At 63.4% G+C, this 13,732-nt stretch overlaps 2 protein-coding genes across 4 annotated transcripts in view; both read right to left on the reverse strand.

Moving 5' to 3' along the window:
- Nucleotides 1-13,732, reverse strand: part of LOC107146302 (solute carrier family 12 member 7) — a 35,765-nt gene that overhangs the window by 7,929 nt on the left and 14,104 nt on the right. For all 3 annotated transcript variants that reach the window (XM_048813960.1, XM_048813961.1, XM_048813959.1), the window contains exons 10-21: nucleotides 13,063-13,161; nucleotides 12,420-12,477; nucleotides 11,692-11,866; nucleotides 10,805-10,923; nucleotides 10,328-10,426; nucleotides 9,905-10,024; nucleotides 9,324-9,428; nucleotides 6,609-6,777; nucleotides 3,383-3,578; nucleotides 2,857-3,026; nucleotides 2,423-2,554; nucleotides 556-663 (exon numbers count right to left, since the gene is read on the reverse strand). In XM_048813960.1, coding sequence (XP_048669917.1) covers nucleotides 556-663; nucleotides 2,423-2,554; nucleotides 2,857-3,026; nucleotides 3,383-3,578; nucleotides 6,609-6,777; nucleotides 9,324-9,428; nucleotides 9,905-10,024; nucleotides 10,328-10,426; nucleotides 10,805-10,923; nucleotides 11,692-11,866; nucleotides 12,420-12,477; nucleotides 13,063-13,161 — 1,550 coding nt within the window. The remainder of the gene's footprint in view (nucleotides 1-555; nucleotides 664-2,422; nucleotides 2,555-2,856; nucleotides 3,027-3,382; nucleotides 3,579-6,608; nucleotides 6,778-9,323; nucleotides 9,429-9,904; nucleotides 10,025-10,327; nucleotides 10,427-10,804; nucleotides 10,924-11,691; nucleotides 11,867-12,419; nucleotides 12,478-13,062; nucleotides 13,162-13,732) is intronic.
- LOC107146357 (solute carrier family 12 member 7-like) lies at nucleotides 7,112-8,805 on the reverse strand. The gene is made up of 3 exons (XM_015490437.2): nucleotides 8,352-8,805; nucleotides 7,875-7,973; nucleotides 7,112-7,571 (listed from the first exon to the last, which is right to left on the reverse strand). Exons 1-3 carry the CDS (start codon nucleotides 8,636-8,638, stop codon nucleotides 7,448-7,450), a joined length of 510 nt encoding a protein of 169 aa, XP_015345923.1. The 5' UTR covers nucleotides 8,639-8,805; the 3' UTR covers nucleotides 7,112-7,447.

Raw genomic sequence — 13,732 nt, forward strand, 5'->3', positions numbered from 1 at the left:
CCCCCGGCCTTGCCTCCCTGTCCTGGCCCCCAAAACCACATGGAGCCGTGGCCAACCACAGAGGGCCAGCCAGGTGCTGGGGCAGGGCCGTCGCGTGACCGGTGACCGCAGGGAGCTGACGCTGACCCCACAGAGCATCACCCCCTCTTACCAAACCTGTGATGCAGGGCTAGGGTGTGAGGCCTGGCAGCTGTGTCCGCAGAGCCCAGGGAGGAGACTGCCTCTCAGGCCGAAGTCAGCTGCCGGCCATTCCGAGTGTGGAGTGGCCAGGAGATGCCAATGCGCAGGTCACACCACCCTGAGGGCACCGGAGGCCACAGCGGCCCCTCACCAACACCCAAGCCCCAGGCTGTGTGCCACACGCACGGTCATCCATGCAGCCCGGACCACGTGTGGCTCACCTGCCCAGCACTCCTGCCAGACTCCACGGGCTTCTGGGGGGGGGCAGGTGGCACCTCCCTGACCACTGCCCTCACCCCCACAGACGCCTTCCTGTGTGCATTCCTGGACGCAAGCCCACGCGTTCTGGGAGCGTCTGGCTCAGGCCCCACACACCTCTCTCTCCCGCTCGTTCTTGGACAGCTGCATCTGCTTCAGCATCTGGGACCTCTGCTCCATCACCAAGGTCTTCTCATAGGTGAACGCAGAGATGTCGTTCTCAACCTAGAGATGCACAGCACACAGGTGAGCAGAGCGCCCCAACAGCAGTCGCACGGGGTCCCTGACCCTCTGCGGCCTGAGCTGGTGAGCAGCTGAGCCGGAGCCCTGCAGGGCCCCTGGGGACCTGCAGCTGGGCCCCCAGCAGCTTGGGTAGTGTGTGGACCTGAGTGTCAGGTGTGATCGGCAGTCACAGCAGGCAGGCTCTGCTGCCCTGGGCCCCTCCTGGGCCCTCTGCCATCAACATGTGGACAGCCAGAGAGCCTATCTCTACACCCTGACCCAGCACCCAGGGCACAAGGTCCTGGACAGGTCATCCAGCTGGTACCTCGGGGCTCACCAGCAACTCGTGCTGCTTTCTATGACACGCAAGCTCACACCACAAGACCCACAGGGGACGGCACTTAGTGCCACTGCCCAGGGACCCTAGGTTCTGCTCCATGTCCAGAGCAGCCCTGCCCACTGCGCTCACTCTAAACTGCCCATCATCCTGAACCATGGCCATCAAAGGGCCCCACTCCATCAGCTGATGATGTCATCTTGGGCCACTGGTGGGACACAGGACAGTGGCCCTCTGTGGCCCTCTGAGGCAGCCAGCATTGCAGGCTGAGGGATGGGTGGTCACGCCCACAGATGCTGCAGGGTCAGGGGATGTGGCTGGCTCTGCCTGCCTCCCTGCCCAGCCCCTGTGGTCCTGAGGCCTCATCTCCTCCCAAGCAGCTCTTGTGACATGGGTGCCACTGTTCAGAGCAGCTGGACCCCGAGGGCAAGCCCACAGCAAGGGCTGCCTGAGCTAAGGCCATCATGCAGGCAGCCAGCTCCCAGCAGCTGGATCTTGTCCTGACGCAGATGTGCAGTGCTGGACAGTGAGCCCTGTCGCGAGAACAGGAAGGGGCACTCAACCTGCTCCCGGCCTCAGAAGCTCCTTCAGAGCAGGAGGAGAACCACCCAGGGACAACATTGCCCCATGGAGACCGAGAGAAAAACACCAAGGGTCATCATTGATGCCCGAGGAGATGCTGACCTCACTAGAGATCAGAGGTGCAGATCCAGACAAGATGCTGGAGGCTGTCGGCCAGCACTGGACCTCCGTACCCCCAGCAGGGGCCTGCCCACATCACTACAGCGGGAGCAGAGCCCCTCGGGGGCAGTTCCATGTGGTCCTGCCCAGCAGCTCTACTCCGGACTGGACTGCAGACTCGCCCCAGCTGGCCAGGCCCCATGCTCACTGGGCGTCACCCACGATCAACAACCGGGAATTGCTGGTATGAACTGCAAAACCGCTACCCCCCCCCCAAGGGCAACCAGAGGCTCTGGGGGTCAGGCGCCTCACTGCGGGCCACAGCAGCGCAGGGCACCTAGGGTCCAGGGGCCATGGCTGGGACAGATGCTCCCGTTGCCCAGGCCGCCTCCACACCTCGCTCTCTGGAGGTGCCTGGGACTCAGTAGACACTGTCCACCAAATGACCCATTTGTCCTACACCTTGCCCCAGGCTGACCTCACTGACTGATGACCTGTGTAGACAGAGATGGCTGGTTATTTCCAGTTGTGGGACCGTGAGGCCATCTCCCACCGGTGGCCACACCCAAGGCCTGAGCAGGCTGGAGGCCAGGGGCAGGGAGCACCACGGGTTGCCTGGTGAGGAGGCGTACCTAGGCCACAGACATTAGCCAGAGGCACTGGGGACATTGCACTGTCCCTGCGAGCCCAGCTCTGCAAGCCACACCCAGCCCCACGGCGCCTCAGGCCGGCAGCCACACACACCATCTCCACCACCTCCACCTCGGCGCTGATCCTCAGGTGGTACAGGAACACCTGCAGGTCCTTCTTCATCTGGATGCTGTTGTCGTCCACCTGGGCCACTGTGAAGATGCGCATCCGGCACTTCCGCCACACCTGGGGACGGAGCAGGGGTCCCTAGACCTGGGCAAGCCCTGCCTGCCCCAGCTGCCACGTGCATGGGGAGCCTGGCAGGCATGGCCAACCCCATGCTCCCTGGGTACAGCCCATGCTCCCTGGGTACAGCCCACCTTGAATAGGCACAGCTGCCCCCCACACCTTGGACTAGGCCCACTTGTGTGGGCACGCCCATCCCCCACGATGTCCACCTGTTTGTTATGCCCCCCACCTCGTGCTGGCGCAGCAGGAAGGGCAGCAGCATGAGCATGCCCCCCACCCCGCCACCGGGCATTGCCCACCTTGTGCTGGCGCAGCAGGAAGGGCAGCAGCATGAGCATGCCCCCGTCATGCACTATCCACCACACGTCGATGCTCCCCTCGCTGAAGCGTTCCTGGTTTTGCGGGAACAAGTCGATGTTCTTGGCTACCAGCAAGGCCTGCTGGGCCGCTGTGGTGTCGCGGACAGTGTCTGTGGAGAGAAGTGGCGGCAGCGGGTCACTGAGGGCGGGCTGACCCATGACGGCATGGAGGCAGGGTCTCCATGAATCCCCCGCCCAGGGCAGGCATTGAAGGGCCCTCACATCACCAGGTCCTCCTGGCCCAGATGCAGACACTATGTGTCAGAGGCTGGGGACCCCCAACTTGGGGACAGGGCTCCAGGGAAGGGAGAGCCTCAAGACTGCCCAGTGGCCATTTACTTGTCTGGTGACAGTGTGGCTCAGGCCTTCCATGGCCCCAAGGAACACGCTCGGGCCTGGAGACTGAGACCCGAGTGGGGAGGGACCACACCCAGCAGGGCTGAGGGGTGCTGGCTGCCACACCCACCGACGAAGTTCTTCCAGGAGAAAGGGTTGTCCTCCTGCTTCCAGGACCCGGGCCAGGCCATGAGCACCGTGTTGTGCTTCATGCCCCCCAGGCCAGCCGACTGGATCAGGTGCGACATGCCGTCCCGCAGGTTGGAGGACACCACCAACTGGCAGAAGCCCTTGGTCTTCTCCAGGCCCATCAGGAACCGGATGTTCTGCAGGAGACGGAAGGGATGCCTAAGGGCGGCCAGACCAGCACGCACCAGGGGCCCCCACGGGACCCTGGCCTGCAGCCATCAGCTGTGCATGCACAGTGAGGAAGACGAGCACAGCAAGCAGGTATGCACAACACCACCAGGCACAGGTGCCGAGGAGGGTCACCTGCCCCCGGCGGTTCTTCAGAGCTGTGTCACTCCACATCACCATCAGGGGATCTGGGCCACGGGCCACATGCCCAGCACACTGACACTACCTGAGTGGGTCAGTAGGACCTAATGACTTCTGCAGAAGAATGCGTGGGGGTCCAAGAACAAGAAGCTGGACAATACCACTTTGCTGTCTTTCTGCCAGGGCTGCGTCTGCCCAGCAGCGACCCCCAGCAGCCAGATGTCAAGGGGAGGCTGGACACGCACGATTCATGATATGTACTCCTAAGCCGTGGCTCCTGCCCTAGCCGCTGGACTCCTGGGACCCATGGGGCTGGGCTCTGGCGGGCTGGCTGCAAACTCGTGCTCCTGGTTCCCCCAACCTTGCCCTGTGAACAGTAGTGCCTGCCACGGGGACCCGCTGTCCACATTTCCAGCACAGAGACCCTCCGAGCCGCAGGATACCACCCAGGGGGTGCAGAGGCAGGACTGGATGGGATTGCGGCTGAGCTGACGCAGCAGCAGTTGGACCTTTTGGTGACGTCTCAATGTCATGAACATTTTGCACACATGAGATGTGAACTTGGGGGGTCATAAAGTGGACTGTAGAGGGTTAAATGGTGGCCCCAAAAGAGATGGCTATGTCCCAACCCCAGAACCTGAAGATGTGACCTTATTTGGAAGGTGTCCTTGCAAACGTGGCTGGAACTCTCATGGTGAGAATGCTGATCACCTGCCTGGACCCGAATCCAGCAGCAAGTGTCTGTGTAGGAGTCAGCAGAGACTGGACGCAGAGAAGGGCTGGCAGCAGGGAAAGACGGAGGCCAGACTGGAGGGACCAGCCTGGAGCCAGACACGGCAGGAAGCAGTCTCAGGACGCAGCCTGGCCAGCCTGCACCTCAGACACTGTCTGCAGACCCTTGACAAGCTACTGCAGGCCACGTGAGGCTCACGTGGGGGCCATGGCCACCTCTCTGCCTCCTCTGTGCAGTTCCAGCTGCCACCTGCACCAGCCCTGCAGTGACATTACTGGGCTTCTCAGCTCACCGGGGGCTCCCCAGCCACGTACCCAGCAAAACCCTCCTTCTCCCTCCCGCCACCTCCAGGCCTACTCTCTGGATGCCTCTGTCACACACCGACCCCCCAGGGCAGGGCAGAGATGTGGGGACCACAGACATGCTCCCCCTTAGAATTAGCTCAAATCAAAAACTGCCCAACACGCTGCCAAGGGGAGCCGGCCGCGGGCAGCCTGGGGGTCTTCAGGGATGGAGCAGGACGCCACCACAGCCGTGTCTCAGCCAGGAGGCCACTGGAGGGCATCGGTGCCCCTGCCGCAGGCTCTGGACAGGTGTCCGCAGACGGGGTTCTGGGCTAGGTGAGCAGAGGGACCATACCACGCCCTCTCCTCGTGCCAGCAGAGCAGGGAAGAGGACTTTGACTCCAGGGTTCTAACGAGTCACACGGAATAGAAGCTTTTGTGACTTAAAGACTTTCTGAAATTGTTCTCGATTTTATGCCACTAACTTAAAGTCTGATGAGAGCACACAGCTCCTAGGGAAAGCATGTCAGCCCCTGACGCTGGCCTGGGCACAGATGGGCCCTGGACGGCTGCTTCCTGCCTCTGCTGATCAATAAGGAAGCCAGCTCTCAGGTGGCCGGCGCCTTCATACGGCTCTCAGGGCCACAGGCCTGGGCCTCCACTTGAACCAAGCACATCCCCCGCTGAGGCCCTTTAAACACCTGAGCTGCCCAGGACTAGGTGTGGCGCAGCGGCAGACGCTGGCATGAGGCCCTGGGTGCCGGCCCCAACACCCCAGAAGAAAGGCCATGGTCAGGTATGGGCCCAGGCCGTTCCTATAACAGGGACAACTGTTGGGCCAGATGCAGGGAGCCACCAGGCTAAGCCACCAGAGGAGCCCCCTGGGACCCGACAGGAGCCGGTCAAGCTCTGGGACAACAGCCCTGGGTTAACTCTGGGTTCACAGCAAGGGCAGCCGGGGGCCAGACCCCCAGAGTGCCATGAGCTGAGAGCCACTGGCCTCTCCTGCCTCCCCAAAGGCTCTGAGCCTTGGAGCGGCCCGAGGCTGGTGGAGTGGTGGTGCCTGAGCTCAGCAGCTCCCCAGGGTTGTCCACAGCCACCCTCTTCCCAGTCTCCCCTCCACAGGCCACCAACCTGGGCTGAACTGAGTGCTAGGCTGAGCACGTGGACAGCAGAGGGCACCCTGCAGGACATGCCAGCAAGATCAGGCACTCCTGGCCCCAGGGAAAAGGTGGACACACCTACTGCCCAGAGGGAACAGCGGAAGGCCTGAGCTGGTCTGGCACCAAGGCTCCACAAGCAGACCCAGTTCCAAATGCAACGTCCCAGGGAGGGGCCAGCAGGTGACAGGACCCGGGCTGCAGAGGCAGCCGAGGCAGGTGGCCCCTATGCCTTGAGGTTTGTGGCTCCCCCAACACACAGGTGCAAAGGTAGGAAATGAAGAACCGTCGTGGGAACCCAGGTGTCACAGAGCCACCAGACCAGGGCCAGAAGGAGTCAGCACAGCACTGAGCCCGGGAGGCACGGGTCCCACACCCCACCATGCACGGAGCTGGATGGGCAGAATCGGGCAGCGGAGGCCCTCACTCGGTCAAGCTGGTGGTCAAACCCTGGAGGAAGGCTGGGCTGTGGCGAGGGGCTCCAGGTGCAGAGGTCAAGGCTGGGCATAGGACTGGGTCCTCCGGTTCTCACGCCTGCCCCTCAGACCCGCAACCTGCCCTTGTGACGCGAATGGCCCCGCGGCACACAGGACTGCTTCCCCCGTGGAGGCAGAGGGCACACTGGTGGCCCTCCGTGTGCCACACCCCGTCCTCTGCGCACACAGCCACCTGCCCACGCACCTCCTCAGCCTGCTGGGCCTCCAGGTGCTGGTCCAGGTAAGTGCCCTCCAGCACTGAGCCCACGATGGTGAGGCCCTTGCCGGCCTTCAGCTGTGAGGCGAAGGACAGCAGGCGGGGGTGCTTCACACAGCGCTGAGCATCCAGGTTCAACATCACCAACACCTGGGGCCTGAGGGGACAGCAGTGACCACGGCAACATGTAGCTGGACCCAGCCATCAACGGGAAGGGCAGGGGGCGGGAAGGGCAGGCTGTGTCTGAGGTGCCTGGAGCATGAGGCAGGGCCTCCACTACTGGCCACGCAGGCCAGAGCCTGCAGGGCAGGTGACAGCCCCTGGAGGTGAGGTGGTCCACAGGGTGAGCTCAGAGCCAGCCGCCACACCCAGAGCAGGGACCAGCAAGGACACTCTGCCCTTCTCCAGCAACTCTGCAGGGGGCCGGTGGGGGGGTGGGGGNTGGGGACCCTGGGGGAACAGGGAGGTGGAAGCAGCAGGGACCAGCCTCTGAGTGGGACTGACCCACAGTGCCATCAGGGACCCCAGCCCCTGTCCAGCTGCTAGGAAAGAAAGGGAGGGCAACTCTGCCCTGGCACCCACCTCCATCAGGGCCAGGTGGGCCATCCAACAGGCTGGGTCTCCTGGGAAAGCCCAGAGGGCCAGGAGCCGGGATACAGAAGGGGCCGGACCTGACCACAACAGGTCAGAGTTCAAGAGGAAGAAGGCCACCACGTGGGCCACGGTGGCTACCTCACTTTCTCAAGCAGCCCACGCTGTGCCAGGCTGGTTTCGGGACTTTGGTCAGGGAAGCCACAGAGGCAGGTCACGGCTGTGCGGGGCGCCACTCACCCGCGGTACTCGATGTACTTGTAGATGCAGCCGGCGATGAGCATGGCGAAGAGGGCATAGTACCAGGAGCAGATGAACATCAGGGCCAGGCACAGGCTCATGCCGAGGAAGGATAGCGTCCTGGGGGGCACACAGCTCAGGTGCCGCTGCCCAGCTCCTGGTCCAGCACCCCTGCGGCTGCCCACAGAAACTGCCTTTCCCTTCATGACCCTTCCTACGTGCTGGGAAAACATGCTGGCCACCTGCCTGTCGGGCCCTCCCAGTCCAGGCTGACCACAGGTGGGCCCAAGAGGCCCACACGTGTCCTGGGGTGAACAAAGAGCATGGAGGCAGACAGGCCACAGGCTCTGGGCTTTGCAGGCTGGTTCTACAGGGCAACGGGGGCTCCGGCCCAGGCCACCGCCAGCCTTGAGGTATCCTTACCAGTGGTAGAACTTGAAGCGTGGACGCCAGTTGGGCGTTCGCAGCAGGGTCTGCACAGCGCAGGCCAGGTTCACAAACATGTAGCACATAAGGAAGAACCTGCAGCAGGTGGGCAGCACAAGGGGCCACCGACCCCTCAGCCAACGGTGGCCCCAACCGGCTGCCCTGTCCACACTCTGCTCACTACTGCACTCCTCGGGGTCCCCTGTCCACACCATGGTCCCCCCACCATGGGAGTCTCACTGCATCCTCAAGTCCAGCTCCAGCAGCTGACCGGCCTCGTGGACACATCCCGCCCTGCCACCAACAGCCACGTGTTGCACAGCCCTGGTGTCCACCACAGCAGCCTTCAGTCAGCCACGCAGCCTTGGTTGACCAGACAGCTCGGCACCCACGTGACCCTGTGGCCTGCTGCCCTGCTGTCTCCTGCACCTTCCCGAATGCATGGTAGCCCTGTGCCCTCACGGGGCCACTCACATGGACAGGATGGGGGCCACACTGTCCAGGGAGGCAATGAGGATGCCCATTTCACAGATGAGGGTTGTGAGCAGCAGGGCCCAGGTGGGCTCCCCATTGGCCTTCCCATGTCCGAACACCTGCGGGGAGGAGGCACGTGGGCTGGGGGCAGGAAGGGTCTCCCTCGGGTGAGCCACCCAGCGCCCGCCGGCAGGGGCCGCCAAAGACAGAAGACCAGAAGCCCAACCTCCACAACCCATCACCAAGACAGAAGTCCCCACAAGGAGAGGCCCTGATAGCCAGCCCATGACACCTCGAGCTCAGACGTCAGCCTCCATAGCTCAGAGAAAATAATCTTTTCTCCTGTGTGTGCACACGTGCGCTGGGGCCCGGGGACCACTAAGGATGGACCCAGGTCCCACTCATGCTGGATAAGCACTACCGCTGACTGTCCCCCTGACCTTCTATTTTGAGGTCTAACGGCAGGTGTGGTGCAGTCCAGTGGCCCAGTCACTCATTTGCATGCCACCAACTTCCTATGCTCTGCATGAGGTCCCCAGACACCCAGGCCCTAGGCCCCACTCGGCCAGCCCACAGGGCCAGTGCTCCACGGATGGGTGGTGGCCCCAACAAGACCCCGCCCAAGGGCTATGGGCAGAAGCTTTAGGTCAACAGCTTCCAAGCGAGGGTGGCCTTCTTCCTCTCTACCCCCTCAACACGCTCCTCTCCGTCTCCTTTCCTCTCTGGCCTCCCTCCTCTCTGCCCCCCTCCTCTCTGGCCTCCCTCCTCTCTGGCCCCTCCGTCCTCTCTGCCCCCCCACTCCTCTGCCCTCCCTCCTCTCTGCCCTCTCTCCTCTCTGCCCTCCCTCCTCTCTGCCCCCCCACTCCTCTGACCCACTCCTCTCTGCCCTCCCTCCTCTCTGCCCTCCCTCCTCTCTGTCCCTGTTCCTTTCTGTCCCCGCTCCTCTCTGCCCCAGGGCTGGGGCCCACTCACCTCCAGTTCTTGGTGTGGGGTGGCCCGTGCTCCAGGCGCAGTAGGGCGTAGCGGGCAGCGTTCAGGGACAGGCCCCTGATGCCGTCTCCCCACTCCTTCTCAGCCCTGTGGGCAGAGCGGGTGCTGGGCCCAGCAGTGCCTCTGGCAGGGCACCCATGGGGTCTCTGCGACCCTAGTTAACAGATAGGGACATGGGGACCCTGGGGGAACAGGGAGGTGGAAGCAGCAGGGACCAGCCTCTGAGTGGGACTGACCCACAGTGCCATCAGGGACCCCAGCCCCTGTCCAGCTGCTAGGAAAGAAAGGGAGGGCAACTCTGCCCTGGCACCCACCTCCATCAGGGCCAGGTGGGCCATCCAACAGGCTGGGTCTCCTGGGAAAGCCCAGAGGGCCAGGAGCCGGGATACAGAAGGGGCCGGACCTGACCACAACAGGTCAGAGTTCAAGAGGAAGAAGGCCACCACGTGGGCCACGGTGGCTACCTCACTTTCTCAAGCAGCCCACGCTGTGCCAGGCTGGTTTCGGGACTTTGGTCAGGGAAGCCACAGAGGCAGGTCACGGCTGTGCGGGGCGCCACTCACCCGCGGTACTCGATGTACTTGTAGATGCAGCCGGCGATGAGCATGGCGAAGAGGGCATAGTACCAGGAGCAGATGAACATCAGGGCCAGGCACAGGCTCATGCCGAGGAAGGATAGCGTCCTGGGGGGCACACAGCTCAGGTGCCGCTGCCCAGCTCCTGGTCCAGCACCCCTGCGGCTGCCCACAGAAACTGCCTTTCCCTTCATGACCCTTCCTACGTGCTGGGAAAACATGCTGGCCACCTGCCTGTCGGGCCCTCCCAGTCCAGGCTGACCACAGGTGGGCCCAAGAGGCCCACACGTGTCCTGGGGTGAACAAAGAGCATGGAGGCAGACAGGCCACAGGCTCTGGGCTTTGCAGGCTGGTTCTACAGGGCAACGGGGGCTCCGGCCCAGGCCACCGCCAGCCTTGAGGTATCCTTACCAGTGGTAGAACTTGAAGCGTGGACGCCAGTTGGGCGTTCGCAGCAGGGTCTGCACAGCGCAGGCCAGGTTCACAAACATGTAGCACATAAGGAAGAACCTGCAGCAGGTGGGCAGCACAAGGGGCCACCGACCCCTCAGCCAACGGTGGCCCCAACCGGCTGCCCTGTCCACACTCTGCTCACTACTGCACTCCTCGGGGTCCCCTGTCCACACCATGGTCCCCCCACCATGGGAGTCTCACTGCATCCTCAAGTCCAGCTCCAGCAGCTGACCGGCCTCGTGGACACATCCCGCCCTGCCACCAACAGCCACGTGTTGCACAGCCCTGGTGTCCACCACAGCAGCCTTCAGTCAGCCACGCAGCCTTGGTTGACCAGACAGCTCGGCACCCACGTGACCCTGTGGCCTGCTGCCCTGCTGTCTCCTGCACCTTCCCGAATGCATGGTAGCCCTGTGCCCTCACGGGGCCACTCACATGGACAGGATGGGGGCCACACTGTCCAGGGAGGCAATGAGGATGCCCATTTCACAGATGAGGGTTGTGAGCAGCAGGGCCCAGGTGGGCTCCCCATTGGCCTTCCCATGTCCGAACACCTGCGGGGAGGAGGCACGTGGGCTGGGGGCAGGAAGGGTCTCCCTCGGGTGAGCCACCCAGCGCCCGCCGGCAGGGGCCGCCAAAGACAGAAGACCAGAAGCCCAACCTCCACAACCCATCACCAAGACAGAAGTCCCCACAAGGAGAGGCCCTGATAGCCAGCCCATGACACCTCGAGCTCAGACGTCAGCCTCCATAGCTCAGAGAAAATAATCTTTTCTCCTGTGTGTGCACACGTGCGCTGGGGCCCGGGGACCACTAAGGATGGACCCAGGTCCCACTCATGCTGGATAAGCACTACCGCTGACTGTCCCCCTGACCTTCTATTTTGAGGTCTAACGGCAGGTGTGGTGCAGTCCAGTGGCCCAGTCACTCATTTGCATGCCACCAACTTCCTATGCTCTGCAGGAGGTCCCCAGACACCCAGGCCCTGGCTGACGTGCAGTGGGACAGCAGGGAGCATCCCCCTCAGGCGAGGAGGACCAACATGGGCCTCACGGCTGCTCGCAGAATAAATCTCAGAGGCATCTGCAGGCCTAGAGGGCAGGGGCTGCTCTGCCCACCACACCACGCACTTAGCCCAGCATCCAGAGGGATAGTGACCACTAGTTGGGGTGGAACACGTGTCTACTCTCTTTACCCTAAGGGTTAGGGTTAGGGAGCAGACCCTCGGGGACCCTCACACACAGGACCCTGACCTTCCCAGGGCTCCTTCCCTCTTCAAGACACCTGATGTCCACCTACCACAGCCTGGGCCAAGGGCTCACCTGCAGGAAGGGGACGATGCCATCACGGGCGATAGCCTGCAGCAGACGGGGCGCCCCCGTCAGGCTCTGCAGGCCAGCACCACAGGTGGAGAAGAAGGAGCCGATGACAATGACCCAGGGGGACGGCCAGGCCAGCATGCCGATGACCAGGTTCCCTTGCAGGGCTTCCCCAAACCTGTGAGCAAGCAGGGTGGGCAGCTGGTACAGCTTCCAAAGGACGAATCAGAGACCCTGACCCCAAGTGAGTGGGACCTGGTGGAAGGGCAGGGGGGCTCCTCAGGGGGAAAGTCAGGCCCAAGACCCCTCCCGACCGGAGACCCCACCAGGACCCTGAGGGGTTCTGGTGTCTAGGGCACCGCTCGCTGCCGGGCCACGCCTCACGGGCCGGGCAGCACCAGCCTCCTGTCGGCAACCCAGCAAGGCCCCGAGGCCTCCACTCACTGCTCCCCACCCAGCAGCCGCACCTCACCGTCCTGGACCTGTGCCCCCATGCCCCAGCCCGCCAGGCACCGTGGCTGCACCCCGCGGCTCCCCAGGCTCTGGGCCCAAGCTGGGGCCTTGTTAGCGCCTCGGTCAGGCCGAGGGTGCCCAACCCCAGCACAAGGGCTCTCAGCTCAGACGCGGAGCTGAGACGCTCTAGGAAGGTTGATTTTAAAGCTGAAGCTGCCCTCAGGAAAGAGGGTGTTGACCACACACGCCTGGCCAAGCCTCCGTGGAAACCAACGTACTTATCTCGCAAGACCACGCCTTCAATGCAGGCCCCAAAAAGCACTATGCAGGAGAGATCCGCAGCCAGGTCAAGGTCGGTCAGTCCAGAGTGACAGCACAGCAGGCCGCGGGGGAGGGTGGCCCACTGGCCAGCAGGGCCCACCCCAGGCTCCAAGTGGGCCTCCTGGGCCAGCGTTCCCAGAGTCCCATCCCCACACCCTGACCCGCTGCTGTGCCCAGACCCCGTGTCTTCAGTCCTCCCCTCTCTCCATCTCTGTCTGGGGCTCCCAGGGGTCAGGGTGCACTTGGCCTGCAGTGTGTGCTCTGGGGAACAGCAGGAGACCTAGCAGGAGGTGGACCTCGGCTCGAAGGAAGACGCCTGGAGTCCTAGCCCACCCGGGTCGGTGTGCACACCCGTCACCATCAGCTGCGGCCACACACGTTCCGTCAGACATGACAGTGTAGGTTGCCAAGCCAAAGGTCAACATTGTGGCACATGGCCACCCTGAGGGAATCCAGCTGTCACGCTTGGTTGGGTGCATCGCACCACGGCACCCGCAGCACCAGGGAGGGCAGAGGCACGGCCAGGACCCACCAGACCTGGAAAGCCCCCCCCAGGCTGCTGCTGTGTAAGTGGGGAGGCCAGCGTCCACTCAAGGATACAGATAAAAGACGTGGTTACAATGGCCAAGATGGTCCCTGTGGGGATGGACTTCTGGGCGTCCCTGAGGTCCCCGGAACGGTTGGATCCTGCCATGATACCTGCAGAGGCAGACAGGAGGAGTGTCGTAACAGGCAGCCCTGGCGAGGCACGCCCGAGGCCCTCAGCAAGGGCCAGCCAGGCCACAGCTGCCCCCATAGGCACCCGCAGCCGCTGCACTATGGACAAGCTGGCCCAGAGGGCCCAGGCCTCCTCTCTCCACTCCGCAAGATGGCTGCTACAGGGGCCAGGCTGAGGACCCCAGATGCCCTCCGCGGGAGATGGAGGTCTCAATAACCTCCTCCAAGCTGCAAAGCGGGGCCAGCGGGGCCCCAGCATGCCCAGGATCCTGCCACCTCAGTTCACCCTCGGGGTCCCAGGTCACAGACTCCAGAAGACGGAGCCCAGTGCTGACTGACTTGCAGCCTGATGGCACCCAGGGTTGCAGGCACATGGCCCTGAGACAGCTCCGGCCTTGCTAGGCTGCCCTCAGTCAGCCCTCTCCCACCAGACCCCCAGGAGCAGCCACCCAGTGCCTGACGCTGCCCCAGCCGCACCAGCAGCTGCACCGCAGCCTGTGTGTGGGGAAGCCCAGCTGCGGTGGGTCCACGCACCCAAGGCACACAGGGGATA

Source organism: Marmota marmota, unplaced genomic scaffold, assembly GCF_001458135.2.
Source record: "Marmota marmota marmota unplaced genomic scaffold, marMar, whole genome shotgun sequence".
NCBI classification, from domain to species: domain Eukaryota; kingdom Metazoa; phylum Chordata; class Mammalia; order Rodentia; family Sciuridae; genus Marmota; species Marmota marmota.